This window comes from Drosophila mauritiana, chromosome 3L (assembly GCF_004382145.1).
Source record: "Drosophila mauritiana strain mau12 chromosome 3L, ASM438214v1, whole genome shotgun sequence".
Lineage (NCBI taxonomy): Eukaryota > Metazoa > Arthropoda > Insecta > Diptera > Drosophilidae > Drosophila > Drosophila mauritiana.
In genome coordinates this window covers 2,021,882-2,047,170 of record NC_046669.1, presented here as the reverse complement: position 1 = coordinate 2,047,170, position 25,289 = coordinate 2,021,882, and the positions used below count along the sequence as shown (strand labels likewise).

The following is a 25,289-nucleotide window of genomic DNA, read 5'->3' as shown; positions in this document are numbered from 1 at the left end:
CTGGAAAATTGCTAGCTACAAAATGGGCAGACGCGATCGCGATCTCTCAATCTCGCATCCATTTGCCATTTTGCCATGTCACGCAATCCATACACACATATTTCGAATATCTTTGAGGTACCGCATGTAAAATCACTAAATATAGATTACAGCCACCGCTCTGCACCGCATTGCAACTTTCATTTACCAGAAAGGGAGGTGGGGACTTTGACTGCGACTCGTGTGTCTAATTGTATAAACAATTGATATGAAAAGGCCAAAGAAGTAAGGGAACCAGCCATGTAGAGTCGATTTCGGGATACTCTTTCAATTAACTATAGTTGTATATTTCAAAACAAAGATTTAATAGATTTTTTTTTTCAAATATGTTAAAAAATGCTTTACAGAGCCTAGCAAGTAATTCATAAACATGTTCTACTAAGCATTCGCCGCATGTACTAGACTATTCCGATACCCTGTTCCAAGGCTCGAGTCGACCAGGTTTGGACATTTTATACCTAAATTGCCGCTTGGCATGCAGTGCTCTTGGGGCGCAGTAGCCGCAACATCGTAGTTGTCGACGTTTCGTTTCGGTTTTATGGTTTTGCTGAATGGAGGGGCCCAAGACCGGGACTGGGACCTGGAACTTGGATTGGGATTGGGTTTGAGTTTGAGATTGAGGCTGGCTGCGATGGTCGCGAAATTCGATGCCAGACGAAACTCTGGCAATGCAGATCTGCTTACGCGACTCATTACATCTGCGTTAAAAAGAACAAAGCAAAGAAAAGAACATTCCGTAGTGTATTTATAGCATAAAGATGGGCTTGGCTTGGCTTGGGGTCGCCAGCTCGGCTCATCGGCTTGGGGGGTGGCATTCTCATACATAATCCAGAGATACTTTATATCCATCTTTCCCACTGCCTGTTGCATGTTGCATGTTCTGCCCGCTCGCTTCCAACGCTCAAGTGTCAACTCATCCAGCATCTGTTGTTCCATCCTGTCGATCTGGTCTTCAGTACGATCGTTAATTGAACTCGAATTCTTTTTCTTGTTTGCAGTAAATTGAATGCATCGCCCGAGTTCGAGAGCTGGCTGGGAGAAGCCAAACTAATTTTTGAGCAAAACTAAAACGAACTAAACCTACTGTTGCCTTATTATGTATACTAAACCATTAATAATACTAATTAAAAGACAAGTGAAATGTTTTCTTGTACAAGTGTTGTGTTTGTTGGCACATTCTCGGGCAGTGACATAATTGGGCGAATATTTTTGCACAAAGTATCTGCGATGCAGATAAGATACAGATACAGCCTCAGCCTGGTCAGATAGATAAGTGCTCTTAATCTTACGGACAGCTGTCAAGCGAATGGTTGCTTGGAAAAGCTGTGCACTTGCAAAAATAAAGTGACAAATTAAAGTCTATAATCAGCATTTAAATTTAAAAGATCTAATAGTTTACTATATGTGTTAGTTCTTGTAAGCTTTCGAACTAATTTTAAAATTATTTTATAATAACGGGCAATGTACCATTTAAATGCAAATATTTCTTTCACTGCATGCCATTCGTTTTCGTAGCGCATCGCTAGCAACAAACGCAAACTGTCTTTGCAATCTGCCTTGCAGAACCGGCTAACTGTTACTCCTGCTGTTGTTGTTTCGGTGGATATAATTTAGCCAGAACCAGAAGAAAGCTAGCCGCGATGCGTGCTGCCTGCCTCTGTTTCTCGGCTTATCTCTGCCCGGGGCACTTAAATGCCTGTAGATACATTTGTAGATACATTTGTACCTAGTCGGTGACAGTCGAAACTTTGCCGTCGCTGCGCCTGGCTGCCTAGAATCAACTTCGCCGAGTTTGTAATTTAATGATTCTGTTACTGGGTTCGCTCTGCTACTCTACTGCTGGCCATGTTAACAATTAATTTGTGCACAATAAAAAAACAATATTGCATGACCATTGCAAACCGGGTTGCCGTATACAGCGATATAGTGGCTGCCTTGGGACAACTCCGCGCCATAAAAGGCCAAAGCCAACTGTCGATTTAGGTGCAATTTGTATTTGAGATTTTCTGAAATGGCTAAAAAGAAATAGAAAGTTGCGACATTTTTTCGCCAATTGGTCACTGAAACACATCTCGGTGCTGATGATTAAGAGACAAAATGAATAATCAAGTTATATGTATCGAGCGGGCGGACGAGCCAAATTTTATATGTACATATCTATACATCTTATGTGGTTTTAAATTTAGACAAACAAAATAAATTATGTGGAAAATGTGAAAAATCCCGAAGGCAAAGCAAACACGAGCCAAATCACCTAAGCCTTTGATTGTATTGTGCAAATGATAATTCCAAGATCCAATTGCAATTGCTGTCTTATTTATTTATACAAGTTCGACTCTGATAGATGTTTCCTTCTGATTTTCGGTTTCGGTTTGGAGGGCAGCACTCTAAACGAATCTTTAGCTGGAATCAATAGATACGGATCTGTGCCGTGTGTATGCATTTGACTCTTACAGTATCTAGAATTTCTGTAGGATGTCTTCGTTTTCGTGCACACAATGTTGAAAAATACGTGTCAAAAATAAATCGGCATATATTTTTAGCCAACTTACTCAAAGCCCGAACACTTTTCGAAATCCTCAGAGATATCTCTCATTGTCGATTCAACGAGAATGGCCGAGACTCTGTTCCAAATATCCATCGAACTATTGGACACCCAGCAATTAAGTTTAGGTCAATTTTTCAATAAGAAAACCAAAACGGAGCTGTAGAGATATAAAGGATAAGGATGGTATCGAATGGCTTTGAAAGACCATATCTACAGAAGATTTGGAATAATATATCAAACATGCCCGGAAAACCTATACACCCCACCGTACTGTGCAGTGCATTAAAAGCTGTGAGACTGTTTTCCCGAGGAAAATGCAAAAATATCTCATGTGGAGCAAGATTTTCTCTCTCGGCGGGAGATCGTGTGGAATCGTGTGGATTCGGGCGAGGTTCGGCTGGGCAGGCACAGCTACTTGATCGCATTTTCCGAGAGATTTTGTCATTCTTCGCTCGCACCTCAGAAACGATCGACGTCTTGGTTTCAGTCTCGGGGATTATGACTTGAAACAGTTTGAAAATAGATATTTTTTAAAAGAACATACATATATCTATATCTAAACGCACCACACGGTACAGATATATGTATACGTTCGCAGCCATTTCGTTCGCTTAGAGCCCCGCACACACGCAAATATATATAGAACGTCGAAAGGATATCGCAATTTCGAGTAAGGATCAGTGTAAAGTGTGAAAAATAAGCAAATCCTGCAGGAATTGTGAATGGAAAAAGTGTTCATGAAAATTTTCTCTGGTTACGAAACCACTTTGAGAAAAATGCCGAAAGAATTTTTCAGTGCGCTAAATATCTAAAAATATCGCCCGATCGGGTGCTTCGTTTCGGATTCCGATTCCGATTCGGATCGTATCGTATCGGATCGGTGCTTCGGTGGCTCCACTTCGTGGGTCCGCACCCAATTCAACGAATGGACTGTGAAATCGTGTGCAAACAGATATCAAGCCATCTATATATATAGTCGAACCTGCACAAATCAAAAGATCACGTATACGCGGTTCTGCCATGTGTGCGATGTGCATTATCCTGGCTGATCCTGGCAAGGATTATACGCTGGAGCAGCCAAGATAGTGTCTGAAAAATCGTGAACATTCTCAAACGGAGATCACTGGGCCAATGCAAGGTTTTCCTATAGGAGAAACCAGAAAAAAGTTTATTAATAGCCCCGTGAAAAATAAGAAGCTACCACCGACTGTGTTTCTTTGTGTGTATGAGAACAAGTGTGTGTGTGTGTGTGTGTGTGTTAGTGCGTATCTGTGTGTCGCAGTGAAATATTCTCGGGGCTAAAAATAGTTGGAAATGCCTCACAGGCAAAGAATATGAAAATGAATATGAAGAAGGATGGCTGATATGAACGTCATGCGAAGATCTCCGATCTCGCCTGATTTATATCTACTCGTATAACGAAGAGGAAATTTCAAAGCCATTAAACAAAATGTGTGACAGCCAAACATAAAAGAAATTCAAAGATGCAAGGCCATAAAATGAAAATAAATGTTGGCCGAAACCGCAGTGATAAATAACCAGTGTCGTGAATTTTCGTTGCCCGATTAAAGTGAAAGTTCCTACCAATTATTATTTCTATTTCAGCAATTTAAAGAAGCGACCAAAGAGAGATAAATATATATAGAAGTATATCAAGTGAAGAAGCAAATCAAAGAAAGAGTGATCGCGAGGTGTTCAATTCTACAGTGCAGTTCATTCTGCCACGATTTGGTTGTCATTTTAAATGATATATAGTGATATATAACGCAGCAAAATGCAACGACAAAATCCGAACCCGTACCAGCAGCAAAACCAGCAGCACCAGCAGGTGCAGCAGTTCTCCAGCCAGGAGTACTCGCACTCCAGCCAGGAGCAGCACCAGGAGCAAAGGATTAGCCGCACCGAGCAGCACGTCCAGCGCAGCCAGGTCACCACCCAGCGGCAAGGTCAGTCCTCGTCCCCTGTGTCCTTGGATGTCCCCCGTTAGGGCCGGCCGATCTCAGGGAAGTTTGCAGGGCTCGGTGGGATTCACACCGTGGATTTAGAATCCCCACTGTCCCCAAGCAATTTCCGCTGGATGGCCGACGGATCCAGGACAAAGCATTTAATCATCAAGCTTGTTGTTTCACTGCTATGGCCTTGATATCATTCATTTCTTGCTGGCCGAATCTAAAAGCTCTTTCAAAAAACAAAAGCATATCGTTTGGGTTTTATCACTTGATTTAAAGTGATTTTTTGTCTAAAAGTTTTGCTAATAGATTTATAGTTAAGGTCGCGTAGTTTTATTTTATAAGTAGCTATGGACTAATTGCTTTCTTTTTGTTACATTTTTATCGCATTATTATTGCTTAGACTATACAAAATCATATTTTCCTCCGAATAAAGTCTTCCGGAAATTTGTTCATGTTAAGCTACATTACTACAGACTACTTTTTGAATAAAATCCTACTACAAATGTAGAACCATAGGATTTTACTTTCTGTTTAACCGAAGTACCGAGAAGCATTGGGTCCGCTTTCAAGTTTACTTTTCAAACTTAAAAGATTGAATTTATTGAATCAGGCGAAAATTACTTGGGAAAAAATCAAAAAAATGTTTTATATTGCACCTGCGTCAGAGAATCTTGTAGTATAATGTTTTATTAAGTATTGAGGCTATTGTTGCAGATTTTATGAGCTAACTTTCCTGCCTAATGCTTTTAGAACTTTCTTTATTTTCTTCGCGAACAAGCCCTATAATTGATTAATCGCATATCATATTTGTTTAGATATGATCCAAACGCAAGAAAAATGATTTAAAACTTTATCCATTTTTCACACAGCCTGATAATTAATCTATGCCAAAAATAGTTTTCACAGTTCTGAAATAAACAGGAAACTCTTAATTGAAAATAAATAGTTAAAAGATTCTAGCGATTGAAATACAGATAACATTTGGTTATTTCACTTGGCTTAAAATTCAAATGAATCTGGTTTATGTTTCCTATTTAATTTACCTTGGAAAAATTCCAAATCTAATGAAAATTTTGAGTCATAATTAAAACCAAAAGAATATCCAAAATTTGTTCCCAAAATATAATTCATGTGTCAACTTATATTTCATCATTTAAATCTTAATTGACGGATACAGGGAAAATGTGGTGTATTTATAAGTTTATCTATTCATCTCCCACGACTGCACTGACATACATATGTCGATGCTATATATAAATCGTATAAGAGTTTGTATACCTTGCCGTTTGTTTACTTTTTTCAATTTAAAATCGAGTGTCCAAATATAAAATTTCAAAAAACAACGCTTTACAACACTATATGTGAGAAGAAAAGCGAAAGAAGAAGAGAAAAATGTTCTCTTTTTTTAGAAGAGAATAAGGAGAATCTCTTATACTTAAGAACACGAAGATGAATTCACGAAGTGAAAAGCCGAAGCTGATATTGTTATTATTTGCTTCCGATCAGCTGTTTTAAAAGTCATGAACCTATATATATGTTCTTTACATTCATGACACACTTAAAGATCCTCAAGCGATAAACAAATGCATATATATTATAAATATACAGGTGCTGATGCGAATAGAGATATTTATTTAGAGTTGTTTACTTCTGGGCGACTACAACTATAAATAGTTCCGTACGTGTGCAAACTAAATATACGCAACAAAATAAATAAACGTTTTGGTTCAAGAATAAATCATAATGATAGTGCAAGTTTAAGATACTTTTGGACTATGAGTTAGATTTCAGATTTAATTAACCAGATTGGCCTGGATATTAACTATTAAATTAAATTTAATATAAATGAACAATTGAAATATAACTGTGCAACACAGCACAGTCTTGGAGAAATTTGCCACTTGAATTTTATATTTCGCTTGTTATTCAAGTTATTCATATTCTAAATTAAATAAAAAGCATTTAATACTTTTTTTTTATAGTTTTATATCTAATTACAAAACTTATTATATACAAAATACGATATGAAAATTAAGCTTACAATTACGAATGGGTTAGGTTCCTTAGTCGCCGACTTTTCTTTTAATTTTAATACACTTGAAGGTAAATTAAATATCGCATTTAACAAAATTACAATGTAATTTAAATAGAAAACGCTACTTCCGCGACCATCCATTTCCACGCTACCCCCACAACCTATCAATCCTAATGAGAGTGCTTTGATCTTACAGTGCAACAACTTCATGGTGGCAGCATCGGAGGCGCCTACGTGCCCCCTTCGCTGACACACGTGTACGCCCAGGGCGACATCTCGCCGCCCGTCTTCGAGCAGATCTTCAAGAACGCTCGCTTCGCCCAGGGCGGCAATGCCCTGTTTGAGGGACGCCTGCGTGGCAACCCGAAGCCATTCGTGACCTGGACCCGGAAAGGCGCACCCCTTCTCGAGTCGCAGAAGTTCCGGATGAGCTACAACGAGGCCACCGGCGATGTGTCCCTGCTGATCAATCAGATCGGACCCGGGGACGAGGGCGAGTACACGTGCACTGCCCGCAATCAGTATGGCGAGGCCATCTGCAGCGTCTACATCCAGCCGGAGGGAGCACCGATGCCCACCCTGCAGCCCATCCAGAATCTGGAGAAGAACATCTACTCGAACGGTTACTCGTACACCTCCATTGAGGAGGAGTTCCGTGTGGACACGTTCGAGTACAGGCTGTTACGCGAGGTTTCCTTCCGTGAGGCCATCACCCGTCGATCTGGCTACGAGCAGGACTCCCAGCTCTCCCAGGAGCTGGACCGCAACCAGGGTCCTGCGCAGGCGCCGCAAATCTCGCAGAAGCCGCGTAGCTCCAAGCTGATCGAGGGATCCGATGCCGTGTTCACCGCACGCGTAGGATCTAACCCCAAGCCCCGGCTCACCTGGTTCCATAATGGCCAGCGATTGGTGGCCTCGCAGAAGTACGAGATCTCCTATTCGAGTGGAGTGGCTACACTTCGCGTGAAGAACGCCACGGCTCGCGATGGCGGTCATTACACCCTGCTCGCTGAGAATCTGCAGGGCTGCGTGGTTTCATCCGCCGTGTTGGCCGTGGAACCCGCTGCGGAAACCGCCTACGAACCGAAGCCCGTGGACGTAATGGCCGAGCAATTGGAGGCCGGCAAAGCATTGCCGCCAGCCTTTGTGAAGGCTTTCGGAGATCGCGAGATTACCGAGGGTCGCATGACCAGGTTTGATTGCCGCGTTACTGGCAATCCTTACCCCGAGGTCTTTTGGCTTATCAACGGCCGGCAAGTGCGCGACGATGCCTCGCACAAGATTCTAGTCAACGAATCGGGCAGCCACTCCCTGATGATCACCAATGTGACGCGTTTGGATGCCGGAGCTGTCCAATGTCTGGCCCGCAACAAGGCCGGTGAAGTGGCCATCGAGGCACAGTTGAACGTGTTGGAAAAGGAACAAGTTGTCGCACCACAATTTGTCCAACGTTTCAGTACCATGACTGTGCGCGAAGGCGAGCCGATCACCATGAGTGCCAATGCCATTGGAACTCCGCAGCCACGTATCACCTGGCAGAAGGACGGCGTCCAGATCTCGTCCACCGCCGACCGCTTTGTGGGCATCGACGGAGGAGCCACCTGCCTGGAGATACCACGCGTCACTGCCAACGACGCTGGATGGTACCAGTGCACCGCCCAGAACATCGCTGGATCCACGGCCAATAGGGCCAGGCTGTATGTCGAGGTTTCCAGGGAACAACCAAGTTACGAGCAGCGTCGTCTCAATCTCCCGAGACCAACGAAAGTCATCGAGCCAGAGTAAGTTTTACTGACCCATTGTTATGATTGCAAATTATCTAAAAAGTTATCTTTTGCATATTAGACCCATTCCTGGCCCTGAAATCATCTACCTTCGCCATGTGGAGCGCGCCAAGCCCCACCTGCGCCCTGGTGAGGAGGATCGCGTCTATCCGCCGCCTCAGTTCATCATCCCGCTGCAGAATGTGCAGCAGACCGAAGGTGGCCGTGTTCACATGGAGGCCCGCATTGAACCAGTTGGCGATCCCACCATGGTCGTCGAGTGGTACCTCAATGGCCGTCCGCTGGCAGCCAGTAAGTAATCTCTTTCACGGAAATTAAGAAGATTATCTAAATTATTCCATTTTATCGCAAGGTGCCCGCGCCACATCCGTTTTCAAGTTCGGCTTTATCGCTCTGGATCTCCTGAGCATTATGGGTCACGACTCCGGCGAATACATGTGCCGCGTGACCAACGCCAGCGGAGTGGCTGAGTCCCGCGCTATTCTGTCCGTGGTGCAGCGCCCCTCCATTGAACAATCTTCGCAGAACCCCAACAGTCTGCAATACATCAACCAGTTGGAGGACTACTCTCGCTACCAGCGCACAGAGAGCATCGATGAGCAGCTCAACCAGGCGCCTCAGTTTATCCGCCCACTCCGCGATCTCGGCGAATTCGAGGAGGGCAAGAACGTCCACTTTGAGGCTCAGGTTACACCTGTGAATGATCCATCCATGAGAGTGGAATGGTACAAGGACGGACTACCCATCACGGCTAGCTCCCGCATCACTGCCATCTTCAACTTCGGCTATGTCTCCCTGAACATCTTGCACCTGAGAGCCGAAGATGCTGGCACTTACACTGTGCGTGCAGTGAACCGCATTGGAGAAGCCATCAGTCAGTCCTCAATTCGTGTCCACTCTCGTTCCCAAGTTACTGCTGATCTGGGTATACCCGAACAGCAGCGATACATCGAAAAGGTGGAGGAACTGGAGGATTACCGAAAGTCCCAGCAGCGTCGTCATGTCCAAGAGGCTGCCGAGGCTATTGCCCCGCCCCAATTCAAGACACCGATCCAGAACCAGTTGGATCTGCGCGAGCACGCGCATGCGCACTTCGAGGCAAGACTTGAACCCGTTGGAGATTCAACCATGCGCGTCGAGTGGCTGAAGGATGGACAGCCTCTGGAAGCCAGTTCCAGGATCACCACCTACCATAACTTTGGCTACGTGGCGCTGACCATCAAGCAGCTGACCATCTATGACGCCGGCACCTACACCTGCCGCGCCTACAATGCGATGGGTCAGGATACCACCGTGGCTCAACTTACGGTTATCTCCAAGAACGAAATCGTTTCGGAGTCGCAGCACCCAGGTGGTCTGCAGAAGATCCAGCATCTCGAGGACTCGTCGCGCTACGGACGTCGCGAGGAGGAGGAGACCTACATCACCCAGGCTCCCCGTTTCCTCGGCCCCCTCAAGGGAACAACCAAAATCCTCGAGGGCCAGCGCGCTCACTTTGAGGCCCGTGTTGAGCCCCAGAGCGATTTGGGTCTGGTGATCGAGTGGTACCACAACGGTCGCTCCATCACAGCCGCTAATCGCATCCAGACATACTACGATTTCGGTTATGTCGCCCTGGATATTTCCCAGGTGCGCGCTGAAGATGCTGGTGTCTACCTCGTGGTGGCTAGGAACAAGCTAGGTGAAGCTCAGCAGCAAGCAACGATGATAGTGGAAAGTAAGTACAAAACCCAGTACTACTCCTTATGAGAACCGATATCAATTGTTTTTTTCTTGATAGCTCGTTCCAGTATCGACACATCTAGCATGCACCGCGGCCTGTACGAGAAGACTCAAAACTTGGAAAACAAGCCGTTCGTGGAGCCTCAGTATGACATCGAAGAGATCTCGAAGTCCAAGCCGGTGTTTGTGACACCACTAAGTGATCCAAAGCCTATCCACGATGGCAAGAACATCCATCTGGAGTGCCGCCTTGAACCGATGGGCGATCCCACCATGCGCGTCGAGTGGTTCCACAACGGTCGCCCCGTTACTGTGGGTTCCCGATTCCGCACTTACTACGACTTCGGTTTCGTAGCTTTGGATATTATCAAGGCCACGGCCGCCGATTCTGGCGAATACACTGTGAGGGCCACCAACCATTTGGGAACTGCCCACACTTCAGCCTGCGTGCGTGTGATCGACCACACGGACGTTGTAACTGAGACTCAGAACGAACAATCGCTGGAGCAGATCCAATTGCTCGAGGACTCTAGGCGCCGCCATCACCAGGAGGAGGATATCACCATCATGCAAGCGCCCCAGTTTACCAGAGGCCTGCACAACATCGAAACTATTGAGGGTACCAACGTGCACTTGGAGTGCCGCCTGCAGCCCGTGGGAGATCCTAGTATGCGCATCGAGTGGTTCGTAAATGGAAAGCCTGTTAAGACAGGACATCGATTCCGTCCAGCGTACGAATTCGATTATGTGGCTTTGGACCTGCTTGGCTGCTACGCCATCGACTCTGGCGTGTACACCTGCCAGGCCAGGAACCAATTGGGTGAAGCCGTAACCTCCTGTTCCGTGCGAATTATCGCTAAGAATGATTTAATTTTGGAGACCCAAAATGAGTCGGGTCTTCAGAAGATCCAATACTTGGAGGACTCTACCCGCCATCGCCGCAGCGAGTTCGTCGACGAGGTTGTGAACATTCGTCCACGATTCCTCACCCATCCCAAAAGCTTGATCAACACCCGAGAGGGTGGTCACGCTCACTTCGAGTGCAAGATCGAGCCGGTGACTGACCCGAACCTCAAGGTGGAGTGGTTTAAGAACGGACGTCCCATCACCGTGGGTCACCGCTTCCGTCCTATTCATGACTTCGGTTATGTTGCCTTGGACATTGTCCATTTGATTGCGGAGGACTCGGGTGTCTACACTTGCAGGGCCGTTAACCTGATTGGCTCTGACGAAACCCAAGTGGAGCTGCAGTGCCGCAGTGGTGAGCAGATTGTTACTGTCACCCAGAACGAGGCCGGTCTTGAGCAGATCCATTACCTAGAGGATCGTTCGCGGTATACCCGACGGGAGGAAATCGATGAAAGCACCAAGCAGGCTCCGGTGTTCACTACATCGCTGAAAAATGTTGAGATCAAGGAGAACCAGAGGGCCCACTTTGAATGCCGTCTGATTCCTGTTTCTGATCCGTCAATGCGCGTGGAATGGTACCATAACAATCTTCCACTTAAATCTGGTTCCCGATTCACTGAGACCAATAACTTCGGCTTTGTGGCCTTGGATATTATGTCCACTCTGCCCGAAGATGCCGGCACTTATACATGCCGCGCATATAACGCTGTGGGTGAGGCCATTACCTCTGCTGTAGCTGTTGTGCACACTAAGAAGTCCATCTACCTGGAGTCCCAGCACGAAACAGCTCTGCCACGTCTGCAGCATTTGGAGGATGGCTCCAAGCGCCAGCGCATCAGCGTCCAGGACGAATTCGTCTCCCAGGCACCTGTCTTCACCATGCCTGTAAGGGATGTGCGCGTGGCTGAGAACCAGGCGGTGCACTTTGAGGCTCGCTTGATTCCAGTGGGAGATCCGAAATTAAAGGTTGAGTGGTTGCGCAACGGTCAACCTATTGAAGCATCCAACCGCACTACCACCATGCATGATTTTGGTTATGTGGCTCTCAACATGAAGTATGTGAATCCCGAAGACTCTGGAACCTACACCTGCCGGGCCGTCAACGAGCTGGGTCAGGCGGTTACCTCCGCCTCGCTCATTGTGCAATCTAAGACCTCCATTCAACTGGAGACCCAGCACGAAGCCGCCATGCACAAGATCCACCAGCTGGAGGATCACAGCAGGTACCAACGCAGGGAGGAGGAGGAGTACACGGTGACCACCGCCCCGGTATTTGTTACCAAGCTTATTGGACCCAGCAACCTAGTTGAGGGTCAAAGTGCCCACTACGAGTGCCGCATTGAACCCTACCCGGATCCCAACCTAAAGGTGGAGTGGTTCCACAATGGAAAGCCACTGAGCACTGGTCATCGTTTCCGCACCACGTACGATTTCGGATTTGCCGCCTTAGATATTCTCACTGTCTATGCTGAGGACAGCGGCGAGTACACTTGCCGAGTCACCAACAACCTGGGTGAAGCCATCAACTCGATCGTGCTCAACGTCACCTCACGCTCATCCATCATTCACGAGACTCAGCACGAGGAGGCTCTGACTAAGATCCAGCATCTGGAAGATAGTTCCCGATTCCAGAGGAAAACCGACGAGGAGCAGTTCCATGCCGAACGTCCTCAGTTCGGCCGCCCTCTGCGTAATGCCAAGGTCAACGAGGGAGCTCCCGTCCACCTGGAGGCCACATTAATTCCTGTGAATGATCCCACCATGAAGGTGGAGTGGTACTGCAACGGTAGGCCCATACAGACTGGTCACCGCTTCAAGACCACCTACGATTTTGGCTTCGTGGCGTTAGATATTCTGTATGCCCATGCCGAAGACACCGGCACCTACATGTGCAAGGCCAAGAACGCTATTGGAGAAGCTGTCACGACTTGTGCTGTAAACGTAACAGGTACTGAAAATAAAAAATAACCTGCTCGTAATTCACTAACCCACTTTCAAACTCTTTTTAACAGCAAACAAGACACTCGATCTGGACACCTTGGATGCTCAGCGTTTGGAGAAGATCCGCCAACTGGAAACATATGCGCCTCCTCCTAAGCCCGTCGTAGAGGAGAAGGGCCAGAAACCCATTTTCCTCACACCGCTAAGCAACCTAGAACACTTGAAGGAGGGCGAGCACGCCCACTTGGAGTGCCGAGTGGAACCGATCAACGACCCCAACCTGAAGATTGAGTGGTTCTGCAATGGCAAGCAGCTGCCTACCGGTCACCGTTACCGCACTACCCACGACTTTGGTTACGTCGCATTGGACATTCTCTACGTCTATGGCGAGGACACCGGCACCTACATTTGTAAGGCCACCAATCAGCTGGGTGAGGCTGTAAACACCTGCAATGTGCGCGTGTTGAACCGCCGCAGCATGATCCTGGATACCCAGCATCCCGATGCTCTGGAAAAGATTCAAAAGCTGGAGTCGAAGGTGCCGAATGCCCGTACCGAGGTTGGAGACGCTCCGATCAGTCCACCTCATTTCACCGCCGAACTTCGCGGTTCCACTGAGATCTACGAGGGTCAGACCGCTCACTTCGAGGCCCAGGTCGCTCCAGTCCACGATCCTAACTTGCGCATTGAGTTCTATCACAATGGCAAGCCTTTGCCGTCCGCTTCTCGCTTCCACATCACCTTCGATTTTGGATACGTGTCCTTGGATATTACTCATGCTGTGGCCGAGGACGCCGGAGAATATTCCGTGCGTGCTGTTAACGCTCTGGGCCAGGCTGTGTCCTCTACGAATTTGCGCGTCATTCCGCGTGGCACCATCATTTCGGACACCCAGCATCCCGAAGGACTGGAAAAGATCCGCAAGCTGGAATCGACTGCGCCACATCAGCGCCAGGAGCCTGAGACCCCCGGCACTCGCCAGCGCCCAGTGTTCACTCAACCTCTTCAGAACATCGACAGAATCAATGAACACCAGACGGCTCACTTCGAGGCACGCTTGATCCCAGTGGGAGATCCCAATCTGAAGGTGGAGTGGTACCGCAACGAAAAGATCATTGAAGATAGCTCCCGAATCACCAAGCAGCACGATTTCGGTTTTGTGTCGCTGGACATCTCGCATATTCGCAAGGAGGATGAGGGCGTGTACATGTGCCGCGCCGTCAATCCTCTGGGTGAGGCAGTAACCACCGCCTCTATGCGTGTGGTATCCGAGGCCAGCATCCAAATGGATACTCAGCATCCGGACAGTATCAGTCGCATCCATCAACTGGAGAAACCACTGGCCCCACGCCCCACTGAACCAGAGCGCCTGTTTGAGAAGCCCATCTTCACTCAACTGCTCACTGGACCCTCGGAGCTGTGGGAGGGTGCTCATGCACACTTCGAAGCTCGAGTCGTGCCTGTGGGAGATCCTTCCCTGAAGTTTGAGTGGTTCATCAACGGCGTGGAGCTTCAGATGGGCTCTCGCCTGCGCACCACCCACGACTTTGGATTCGTCACCCTGGACATTACTGCAGTGGTACCAGAGGATGCCGGTGTCTACATGTGCCGTGCTTACAACGCAGCCGGTGAGGCTGTATCTTCTACTGCCATGAAGGTTAAGACCAAGTCGAATATTGATGGTCAGCCTTTGATCCCGGAGTCTTGGGAGGCTATTCGAATGAAGGAGGCTGCCATGAATCGTGTACCAGAGATGTTTGTTGACTCGACACCCCAACAAGCTCCGGTCTTCACCACTCATCTGCAGAGCTACGACAAGCTGCATGAGGGTCAACACGTCCTCTTGGAAGCCCAAGTTGAGCCCCGCGCGGATCCTAACCTCCGCATTGAGTGGTTTAAGAATGGCATTTCTCTAACCACTGGCTCCCGAATTCGCAGTACCTTTGACTTTGGACTTGTTACACTGTCCATCAACGGATTGCGTGCTGATGACTCCGCGATTTACACCTGCAAGGCTACCAACCAGGTTGGCGAGGCTGTCTCAACCTCGTCTCTTAAGATCGAAGATCGCCACTGGCTTCAGGCCGAGTCTCTGCACCCAGATTCGTTGCCTCGCATTGGAGAGCTTGAGGCGCCCAAAGAGGGACGACCAGAGGCTCCAGAGCCCACTTACGAGACTTCTGTGTTTATTACTCATCTTAACAACATTGAGTGCAAGGAGAGCGACAATGTGCGCTTCGAGTGCAACGTGGAACCGGCTCGTGATCCTACCATGTCCATCGAGTGGTTCTACAATGGACAACCGCTGCAGGCCGCTGCCAAATTTAAGTCCATCTACGACTTTGGCTACTGCGCTTTGGATCTGACCAACTCTTATGCTGAGAACAGCGGTGTTTACACCTGTAAGGCTACTAACAGCAAGGGATCTGCAACCACCTCTGGCACTCTTAAGTGCACTGGTGGCAAGACCATGTTCCTAGACACCCAGCATCCGCAGGGAGAGGCTGGTCTTGAGGCTGTGCAGGAAACCGAGGAGGAGCTGGCCAATCGCTACACCAGCAAAACGGCAAAGCCCGAGACACAGTATCCACCACCAGTATGGACGAAGCCACTGCAGGCCGAGTTCCATTTGTCGGAGGCCCAACCCATCCACTTGGAAGCCAACGTGGAGCCCAAGGAGGATCCCAACCTGTTTATAGAGTGGTACTTTAATGGCAAAATGCTGAACCATGGCTCTCGTTTCAAGATGACCAGTGAATTTGGTTTCGTTACCATGGATATGATCGAGGTATATGCGCGCGATCAGGGTATCTACACTTGCAAGGCGTACAACAAGGCTGGAGAGGCCTTTACCTCCACCACCATCTTCTGTTCGAGCAAGGAGAACATCATCGAGTCAACTCAGCACCCGAAGGGAGCTGAAGGCCTTGAGCAAATCCAGGACCTTGAAGACTCCCTGCGCAAGGACGGCTCTAAGCCAGAACAGCCGGATCTCGGCATCCCACCACGCTTCACCACTGAATTCGTTAATATTGCAGACATCGGGGAGGGTGAATTGGCTCACTTTGAGGCCAATCTCATCCCTGTTGGTGACCAGAGCATGGTCATAGAGTGGTTCTACAACGGCAAGGTTTTGGAGGCCAGCCATCGTGTGCGTACCATCTACGCTTTTGGCACCGTTGCCCTGGAGGTTCTTGGTACCAAGATCGAAGACACCGGCACCTACACTTGCCGCGCGACCAACAAGCATGGAACTGCTGAGATAAGCTGCAACCTGGAGTGTGTGGACAAGCCGAGGGGCCAGAAGCCGCGCTTCACATCCCACATCCAGCCGCTGGAGGGCCTGAAGGACGGACAGTCCGCTCACTTCGAGTGCACTCTGATCCCAGTCAACGATCCGGATCTGAAGGTGGAGTGGTACCACAATGGCAAGCTGATGCGTCACTCCAACCGCATCAAGACGGTATCCGATTTTGGATACGTTGTTTTGGATATTTCCTATCTGCAGGATCATGACAGTGGAGAGTACGTTTGCAGAGCCTGGAACAAGTACGGTGAGGACTTTACCCGTACCACCCTCAATTGTGGAGGCCGTGGCGGAGTGTTCTATGATAGCTTGCAGCCGGATTCACTGCAGAGGATTAGGGAGCTTGAGTGCCCACAAGGACAACAGGCAGATACCTCGGCTCCTCTGGTTGCTGAGCCACCCAAGTTCATCACCCAGATCGTCGATGTAACTAAGCTGGTGGAGGGACAGTCGGCTCATTTCGAGGCACGTTTGACTCCAATCACCGATCCTGATTTGGTGGTTGAATGGTACTTCAACGGCAAAAAACTACCTCATGGTCACCGCTTCCGCACCTTCCACGACTTCGGCATTGTTATCCTGGACATTCTGTACTGCTACGAAGAGAACTCTGGTGTATACGAGGCCAGGGCCCGTAACAAGTATGGAGAGGATGTTACTCGGGCTTCGCTCAAGTGCGCCTCGAAGTCAAGCCTCATTTTGGACTCCCAGCTGCCTCGAGGAATGGAAGGTGGCTTGGAGAAGATCGCCAACCTGGAGTACAGCATGGTCCGCACTCGCGAAGAGACCACCGAAGAGACCAAGGGCAAGGCTCCCGTCTTTACTGTACCCCTGGAAAACATCGAAAATCTGCGCGAGGGTGAAAATGCCCACTTTGAAGCTAGGATTACCCCGGCCGATGATCCCAAACTGAAGGTCGAGTGGTACTGGAACGGACGTCCATTGAAGGCCGGTTCTCGTTTCCGCACTTTCTGTGACTTTGGCTTTGTCATCCTGGAGATTTCTCCTGTGTATCCTGAGGACTCCGGCGAGTACTCTTGCCGCGCAATCAACGAGTATGGTGAGGCGGTGACCACTGCCACCATGAAGATCCAGGGTAAGCGCAGCATCATCATGGAATCTCAGCTGCCCAAGGGCATGGAGGGAACTATCGATCGCATCGCCGAACTGGAGGGCTTGGGCTCCCGCAGCACCGAGTTCGTACCAGATGATGATACTGGCAAGCCACCAGAGTTTATCACCTCTCCCTTCGATATGGTTATCGGCGAGAACGCTCTGGCTCACTTCGAATGCCGTCTGCAGCCGATTAATGACCCATCGATGCGTGTGGATTGGTTCCACAATGGCAAGGCCTTGTGGGCTGGTTCTCGTATCAAGACCATCAATGATTTTGGTTTCGTAATCCTCGAAATTGCTGGTTGCTATCAGCGTGATTCGGGATTGTACACTTGCAAGGCCACGAACAAGCATGGAGAGGCCACGGTCTCTTGCAAATTGCAGGTTAAGGGTCGCCAAGGCATCGTTATGGAGCCCCAGTTGCCCTCCAACTTCCGCACCGGCACTGAGAGTCTGCAGAAGCTGGAGGAAACCATGCATAAGCGTGAGGAGCTTGTGACTGAGGACGAGCAGCCCAATCCCCCGAAATTCACCGAGGAAATTAAGGACAATTTGGATGTTCCTGAGGGTGGTCCAATTCACTTTGACTGCCGTGTGGAGCCTGTCGGCGATCCAACCATGCGCATTGAGTGGTTCTATAATGGTCATGTTATGGCTACTGGATCTAGGGTCCATCAGCTCAACGACTTTGGCTTCATTGCTTTGGATGTGGACTACATCTATGCCAGGGATTCAGGCGAGTACACTTGTCGCGCAACCAACAAGTGGGGCACTGCCACCACTAGCGCAAAGGTCACTTGCAAGGGAAAGCACAATATTGTGTACGAGTCGCAGTTGCCAGAGGGCATGACCTCTGAAAAGTTGAAGGAGCTGGAGCGTGGACGCATCCCAGAAGCTCCAAAGGTGGTTGAGGAGGTGTTTGGACCGCCAAAGTTCACCACACAGATCACTTCTGTGACTGTCGATGAAGCCGAGGCCGTACGCTTTGAATGCCAGGTGGAACCCAAGACGGATCCCAGCCTGCGCGTGGAATGGTACCGCAATGGCAAGCCCTTGCCTTCTGGACATCGTTATAGAAATATCTTCGATATGGGCTTTGTTTCCCTGGATATTCTGTATGTCTATGGAGAGGACTCTGGAGAGTACGTGTGCCGTGCCATTAACAACCACGGCGAGGATCGCACCAGAGCCACAGTTTCTTGCAAGAGTAAGTTAGGATACACACATTTATTGTATTGCCTTTAATACAATATTTGTTTTTCAGAACTCCCTACCATCTTACTGCAGAACCAAGTTCCTCGCGGCATGAAGCGCTCAGATGCTCTAACCCAAATGGAAGCTACCATCAAGAAATATACATCCGAAGTCCATTTGACAGAGGATGATCTATTCGATCCTGATCGCAAGCAGCCTCCTCGCTTTGTCACTCAAATCAAGGAGCAGCTTACTCTTACCGAGATGGCCGTCACCAAATTCGAATGCCAGTTGGCTCCCGTGGGAGATCCTAACATGAAGGTCGAGTGGTTCTTCAATGGCAAGCCATTGCTGCACAGTAAGCATTACAAAAATATTTTTTAAATCGAACGTTATCTAAGTAATTTTTAACTCTCTGCAGAGAACCGCTTCCAGCCCATATACGATTTTGGTTATGTGGCAATGAACTTTGGCTGGGTTTATCCCGAAGACAGCGGAGAGTACGTGTGCCGTGCCACCAACTTGTATGGCATGGACGAGACCCGTGCCATCATTAAGGTTTCTGGAAAGCCAGGAATCGTCTATGACTCCCAGCTGCCCGCTCACATGCAGAGCATTGACCGCATCCGCGAAATGGAAGCCTCATGGCAGGTGTAAGTATGAACCAAGCCGAATGTCGCAAAGATTATCGGGAGAATAAACATTGTCTCCCAAACATCTTATGAACTCAATAATAATCATTGTTTTCCTCTCGCTTTAGGGTGCCCGATGAGGTTGATCCCGATGCCAAGCCCAGAACCAAGCCAGTGTTTGTGAGCAAACTGGAGCCCCAGACTGTGGAGGAGGGTGACCCAGCTAGATTCTGTGTTCGTGTCACCGGCCACCCACGTCCGAGGGTTATGTGGCTGATCAACGGTCACACTGTCGTTCATGTAAGTTCTAATGGAATTTCGTTTTGAAGCAATCTTGAAACAAATTAATCGTTATTTCAGGGCTCTCGTTACAAGCTGACGAACGATGGTATGTTCCATCTGGATGTCCCGAAGACTCGTCAGTACGACACTGGCAAGGTAGAGGTGATTGCTCGCAACTCCGTGGGCGAATCGATTGCCACCACTGAACTGAAGGTTGTTGCACGATCGGATGATTATCGTAACGTGCTGAAGAATTCGCCACGTCGTAAGTTTAATTTTGAGTACACCCCAGAAATTCTGGAAACACTACTTATATAACAGCTATTAGAGCGTTAACCACTTTTTAATGCAGTAGTCTTTAACTGAGAAAAACTAAATATGGACACTACATGCTATTTCACAAACAAAAACGCATTGTAAATATAAACATTCCAACACAAAATACGCCACACAAGTTTACGTAGCCGTAGCACCCAAGTTTATTTCACTATAACCACATTCCAAGTAGTTTGAACATTTTAAACAACATGCACAAGTATACCCAAATTCCAAAAAAAAAAAACAATCCCGATATGTCCCCAAGTCCCCAAAAATCCTCCGAAAGAACCGATTGTCGAACTCCAGTCAGCGAGAGGCTTCAGAAGAGGAAATCACGCAAAGGAAACCAAGGAAGTTGGCTCCCTAAGTATTGCCGGACCTGGGGTAATATGGTTATGACGTAGTTTTGCGTGTGCACTTTCCGTCTGTTTTAAACTCTGGTTATCATCCAGCTAGTCATTGACCTTCTCTCTGTCTCTACTCATTTGCTGTTCCCTCTGAAGAAACTAAAAGAGTTAGTGAACCTCTGTGAAAGCCCCATTTATATTTAAACCTATAAGCCATTATTTTTCTTAAGTCGCCCACTTGTAAATAAAGTTTAAGTTCTTAATGCATGCTAGTTTATTTGCTAACGCTTATGGATCATCCGAAAGTGCATGTGTTTGAGCTATAACTGCCTTTACCAAGCATTACTGTTTAAATTAGTTATGGGCGGCACTTAATAATAACCACATCTTTGTTTAGCCTGGTATGATTACGAACTAGCTGCCTATCAGAAGGAGCGCCAGGAGAACGAGTTGGAAAAGGTATTCGATGAGCGTAAGCAGGTCCTTTCCGAACAGAGTTCCCACACGTTGAAGGGCGTGGAGCACCTGAAGCCCAAGCAATACAAGCCACCCACCCCGGACTGGCAGCAAAATGTCAAGGCCAAGAAGAGCGAGGACTACTACAACAAGCTGCAGACTCTGGAAACTGAACAGCTGCTGAAGGAGACCAACCTGCGGAGGGATACCCATCAGTACGCCATTCCCGGAGAGAAGGTCGTGAGCAGTTCTCAGGCCAAGGGAATGGCCCAGTCTTACGAAGAAAATCTGTGAGTACCTATTACATTCCCTAAAAGCTAAATAGGATCACACTGACTCCTTCCATTCTAGTCAAGAGAAAACGAGCACCACTCAAGTACTGGCTGCTCCACCCAAGGGTACTGCCCAACCATCCGAATCATCCGTCCATGGTCGCGAAGTTCACATGAACAAGCAGCAGCAGGTGCAGAAGGAGATCCAGGGTGACCTTGAGATTACCCGCAAGATAACCGCCACCGAAACAACCGAGGTTGAGCATAAGGGAACCATTCAGGAACGTGTCGTTCAGGGACCCGTGAAACCGGCCAAGGCTCCGGTCTTCACCAAGAAGATCCAGCCATGCCGCGTCTTTGAGAACGAGCAGGCCAAATTTGAAGTGGAATTCGAAGGAGAGCCCAATCCTACGGTTAAATGGTACCGTGAGAGTTTCCCCATCCAGAACTCTCCGGATCTGCAGATCCACACCTTCAGCGGCAAGTCGATTTTGATCATCCGCCAAGTGTTCGTCGAGGACTCTGCAGTCTTCTCGTGTGTGGCCGAAAACCGTGGAGGAACTGCCAAGTGCAGTGCCAATCTTGTTGTCGAGGAACGTCGTCGCGCCGGAAAGGGTGGCATTCAGCCGCCTAGCTTCGTGACCACCATACAGAGCACCACTGTGGCCACCGGCCAGTTGGCTCGTTTCGATGCCAAGGTTACGGGCACTCGCCCACTGGATGTGTACTGGCTTAAGAACGGCATGAAGATTCAGCCGAGCATCAAGTTCAAGATGCTGGAGGAGGACAGTGTTCACACTCTACTTATCATCGAACCGTTCGCCGAGGATTCCGGCCGCTACGAGTGCGTGGCCGTCAATGCCGCTGGAGAGGCTCGCTGCGATGGTGACTGCATCGTGCAGTCGCCCAGCAAACCGGAGAAACCAACTACTCCAGGCAGCGAAAAGGCGCCACATATTGTGGAGCAGCTTAAGAGCCAGTCCGTGGAGGAGGGAAGCAAGGTTATCTTCCGCTGTCGAGTGGATGGCAAGCCCACTCCCACTGCCCGCTGGATGCGTGGTGAGAACTTTGTGAAGCCATCACGCTACTTCCAGATGAGCCGGCAAGGCGAGTACTACCAGCTGGTCATCTCGGAGGCCTTCCCCGAGGATGAGGGTACCTACAAGTGCGTGGCTGAGAACAAACTGGGCAGCATTCAGACCAGTGCCCAGCTCAAGGTTCGACCAATCGAGAACCTGGACGCCCCGCCTACTATCACAGCCCTTAAGGATGTCTCCGTTACCGAGGGCATGCCCGCTCAGTTTAAGACGACGGTGACAGGCAAAGTGAAAGCCACTAGCGTCCAATGGTTCCGCGAGGGTCAGCTGATTCCCGAAACACCGGACTTCCAGGTGGGTTGCGCTTCTCAATGATTTTTTGATAGCAGGGGGGTGCAAAGGGTAGAGCCGTATATACATTTTTATATGCCCTTTTGAACTAATGCCCTTCTTCCATACTTTCAGATGATCTTTGATGGCAACAGCGCTGTACTCCTGATTGGCACCACCTACGAGGAGGATTCGGGCATCTTTACTGTGCGCGTAACCTCGTCCACCGGCCAGGTCGAATCCTCAGCCAAACTGACTGTTAAAAGTAAGGATTAAACTAAAGCTAAGCCAAAACCGAAACCAGAGTTCGAAACCTAGCAAAACCAAACGTAAGCGAACCGTGTTCAAACAAACAAACCAACCAACATCAACAAACCAACTCCAAAGAATGCTCAAAAAGAAAATATGAAATGAACAAAAACAAAACAACGACCGAGAAGAACTTTAACTATTAATCCCCGAGTTACTGACGTATTACATACAGTTACTACTACCCCTCAACTACCTATTTATATGATCAACTACTAGTCGTAAAAGTTTGAGTGAAGAATATTTTAGAGCGAGCCTGTCGAAACTTTCAAGGATTTTTCTATACTATCAAACGAACGAGTTATTTTTACTAACCATTGCAAAATGTAAAAAGTGAAATGCAGCAAAAACAAAAAAAAAAGGAACAAATTAAAGATGTCTAACACGAAAACGTAACCGAAAAAGCAGCACAAAAATATGAAAACCATTTTTAATTGAAAAATAATAAAAATCATTACGAGTATTTTGCAACATAAATATTTATAGACCATTTTTCTTTCTGGCACAGCCAAGACAACAGAAGCAACAACAACAGCAGGCATTAAATGAAATTTGAAATTTTCTGTAGCGAGTTGAGTGAAAGTGGAAATGACTCAAAACCAAATGTAGCATAGCGTATAGAGGATCTCTAGCCCCTCGAGTTGAGTTATAAATACGGCTGCTTATGTACCAGCAGGCCACTTTAAGCGCACACATAATAATATTTTCAGTACCCAACCCGTCGTCCGTAAATATACTTAAATACTTATAGCCATGCAGCACATACATAGGTGTTATGTGCCCCATCTATGAGTAGGATAGTTTTGGGGCCGTGTGCAAAACGCACATTTGTCCCGCCTCCGCTCGAGCGTGAAAGTTGTATTTTTCATTTGAATATTAGCATAAAATATTATGGATGACACATCTAGCGCACACACACCGCGGGCTTCGTGGCGATGCCAGTGGTGCGCTATCTTGTATCTGCCAGATACACATTTCCCATATTCTATTTTTCATCTTCAATTTCCCCCTTCGAACGTGCGCAAAAACTAGCACGAATCGAGTCAGTCTGTAGAAAAAACAGAAAATATCGAAAGCCTTTCAGCTGCCAGCCGAATTTTCTCAGACATATTATAAGACATACGTACGCCGCCCAGCGGCTGTTCTATTTTCAATATCTTTTTGGAGAACGTGAATGTTTGGCTTTCGAGAACTAATTTCCAATAGATTAGCGTTCGAAATCCGTTTCGCTATTTTTAGTCACGCGGTGCTGTCTGGATTTCAGGCTTTCAGCTACAATGAAAAACAAATATGTATTTTCTCAAGTAAATCTTGAAATTTATTTCAATTTTCTTTCAATAAAACACAAAAAACAACGAAACCGAATAAATATATTTGCTTAGGCATACGTGGTTGGTTTAGGTACTATGTTCTAGGTTCTAGGTTCTATAGGAAAACAACATGATAGATTACCTCTTGTTGTTGCTACTGCTGTCTATAAGGTGGATCAGGCAGAGGTGAGAGATATACCGATGTTAGTCGGGCGACTCATCCTATTGGTCATTAGAGAAGAACATGAATTGATGATTCTGTTTATGGTGCAGAAAAGAATTTAATTAGATTAATCAGTTACGGCTGTTCAGTCATCAAGCCGCGAGCCTCTGTGATTCATAGATGCACCGAGATTTATATTTATATTTAGCTGCCAGGCAGATTTCGAATTTAAAGCGATGGTTAAGGTTCCGTAGTCCCCTTGAAAGTGAAATCATTGTTAGAAAGGGTTCGACAGGAGGCTTTAAGATACATTATCATATATGACTTTTACCAGCAACTCCGAACAGACAGTCGTACGCTCCAGTCCTTCGGTCCATCTATGATGACTTCGATAGTAGACGATGTTAAAATGATTATTGTATTGTTTACTTTAATTGAATTTACGTTTAATTGAATTTTATTTATTTTGTAGTGATGTTGCATGAGATTTTATTATTCATTTTTTATTACCGCTTTTTATTATTACTAATTCGTTTCGTTACTCTATTGTTTGTCACACACTTTCGTACTCGATCGCCAGCAATCAATCATCCATTTCGTGTACAAAATCCAAACGAATCTCGAAAGTAAATGCCGCTTTTGCCGCCAATTTTAATACTTTTTGTTACACGTTTTCCTTTGTGGCGAGAAGCTTTACTAAAAAATTAATCATAAAAACTCATGCGACCTTCGTTTTAAGTCTTATCTGTCTTTTATCTGTCATGTTTATGTTTATCCGATATGTTTTTATGTTCGATCACTTTACGATGACTTTGAAACTTAATTGACTTGTTTCCATTTGAATATTTGGTAAGAACCAACACTCGCGTACACTCTTTTGTTGTTTAATTGTATCTCTCATGTATTTAATACTTAAAACCAATACCGCGTCTATAAATAAATCCAAGCAAAATGCATAACGATTGGAAACTTGTTTTTACAACTGCCAAATGTCCTTCTTGCCACATTCCTTCTGCTACTGCTAAAATTGCACCGCCGCTGCTTGCTTCCCGTCATCCACATGTCGCCCGGAATCTCAGGAGCTCAGGTAACACAGGTAGGTATTGTCGATGCACGGGGTATAAGTATGGCCCCATCAAGATCTGTCTACCTTGTGATGTGTTCTGTTCTGCTGCCGATTGTTGTCTACATCCGACTGAGATCGTTGGAGTGCGCCGCACTGCGCTCTGGCTATATGGCTGGTCTATGTCTATATGAGCCCCGAGAACATCGAAGCGGACACACCC

General features: G+C 47.3%; 1 protein-coding gene across 5 annotated transcripts in view; it reads left to right on the top strand.

Moving 5' to 3' along the window:
* Positions 1-25,289, top strand: part of LOC117140861 (titin-like) — a 116,236-nt gene that overhangs the window by 32,817 nt on the left and 58,130 nt on the right. For 3 of the 5 annotated variants that reach the window (XM_033303993.1, XM_033303991.1, XM_033303992.1), the window contains 12 exons: positions 6,771-8,355; positions 8,420-8,649; positions 8,711-10,075; positions 10,139-12,937; positions 13,002-18,560; positions 18,618-18,905; positions 18,969-19,200; positions 19,308-19,479; positions 19,540-19,726; positions 20,524-20,872; positions 20,934-22,245; positions 22,357-24,957. In XM_033303993.1, coding sequence (XP_033159884.1) covers positions 6,771-8,355; positions 8,420-8,649; positions 8,711-10,075; positions 10,139-12,937; positions 13,002-18,560; positions 18,618-18,905; positions 18,969-19,200; positions 19,308-19,479; positions 19,540-19,726; positions 20,524-20,872; positions 20,934-22,245; positions 22,357-22,497 — 14,219 coding nt within the window. In that variant the 3' untranslated portion in view covers positions 22,498-24,957. Of the gene's footprint in view, positions 1-3,060; positions 3,258-4,192; positions 4,534-6,770; positions 8,356-8,419; positions 8,650-8,710; positions 10,076-10,138; positions 12,938-13,001; positions 18,561-18,617; positions 18,906-18,968; positions 19,201-19,307; positions 19,480-19,539; positions 19,727-20,523; positions 20,873-20,933; positions 22,246-22,356; positions 24,958-25,289 lie in introns of those variants that run through there. The other 2 variants (XM_033303998.1, XM_033303999.1) reach the window with 2 other exon arrangements.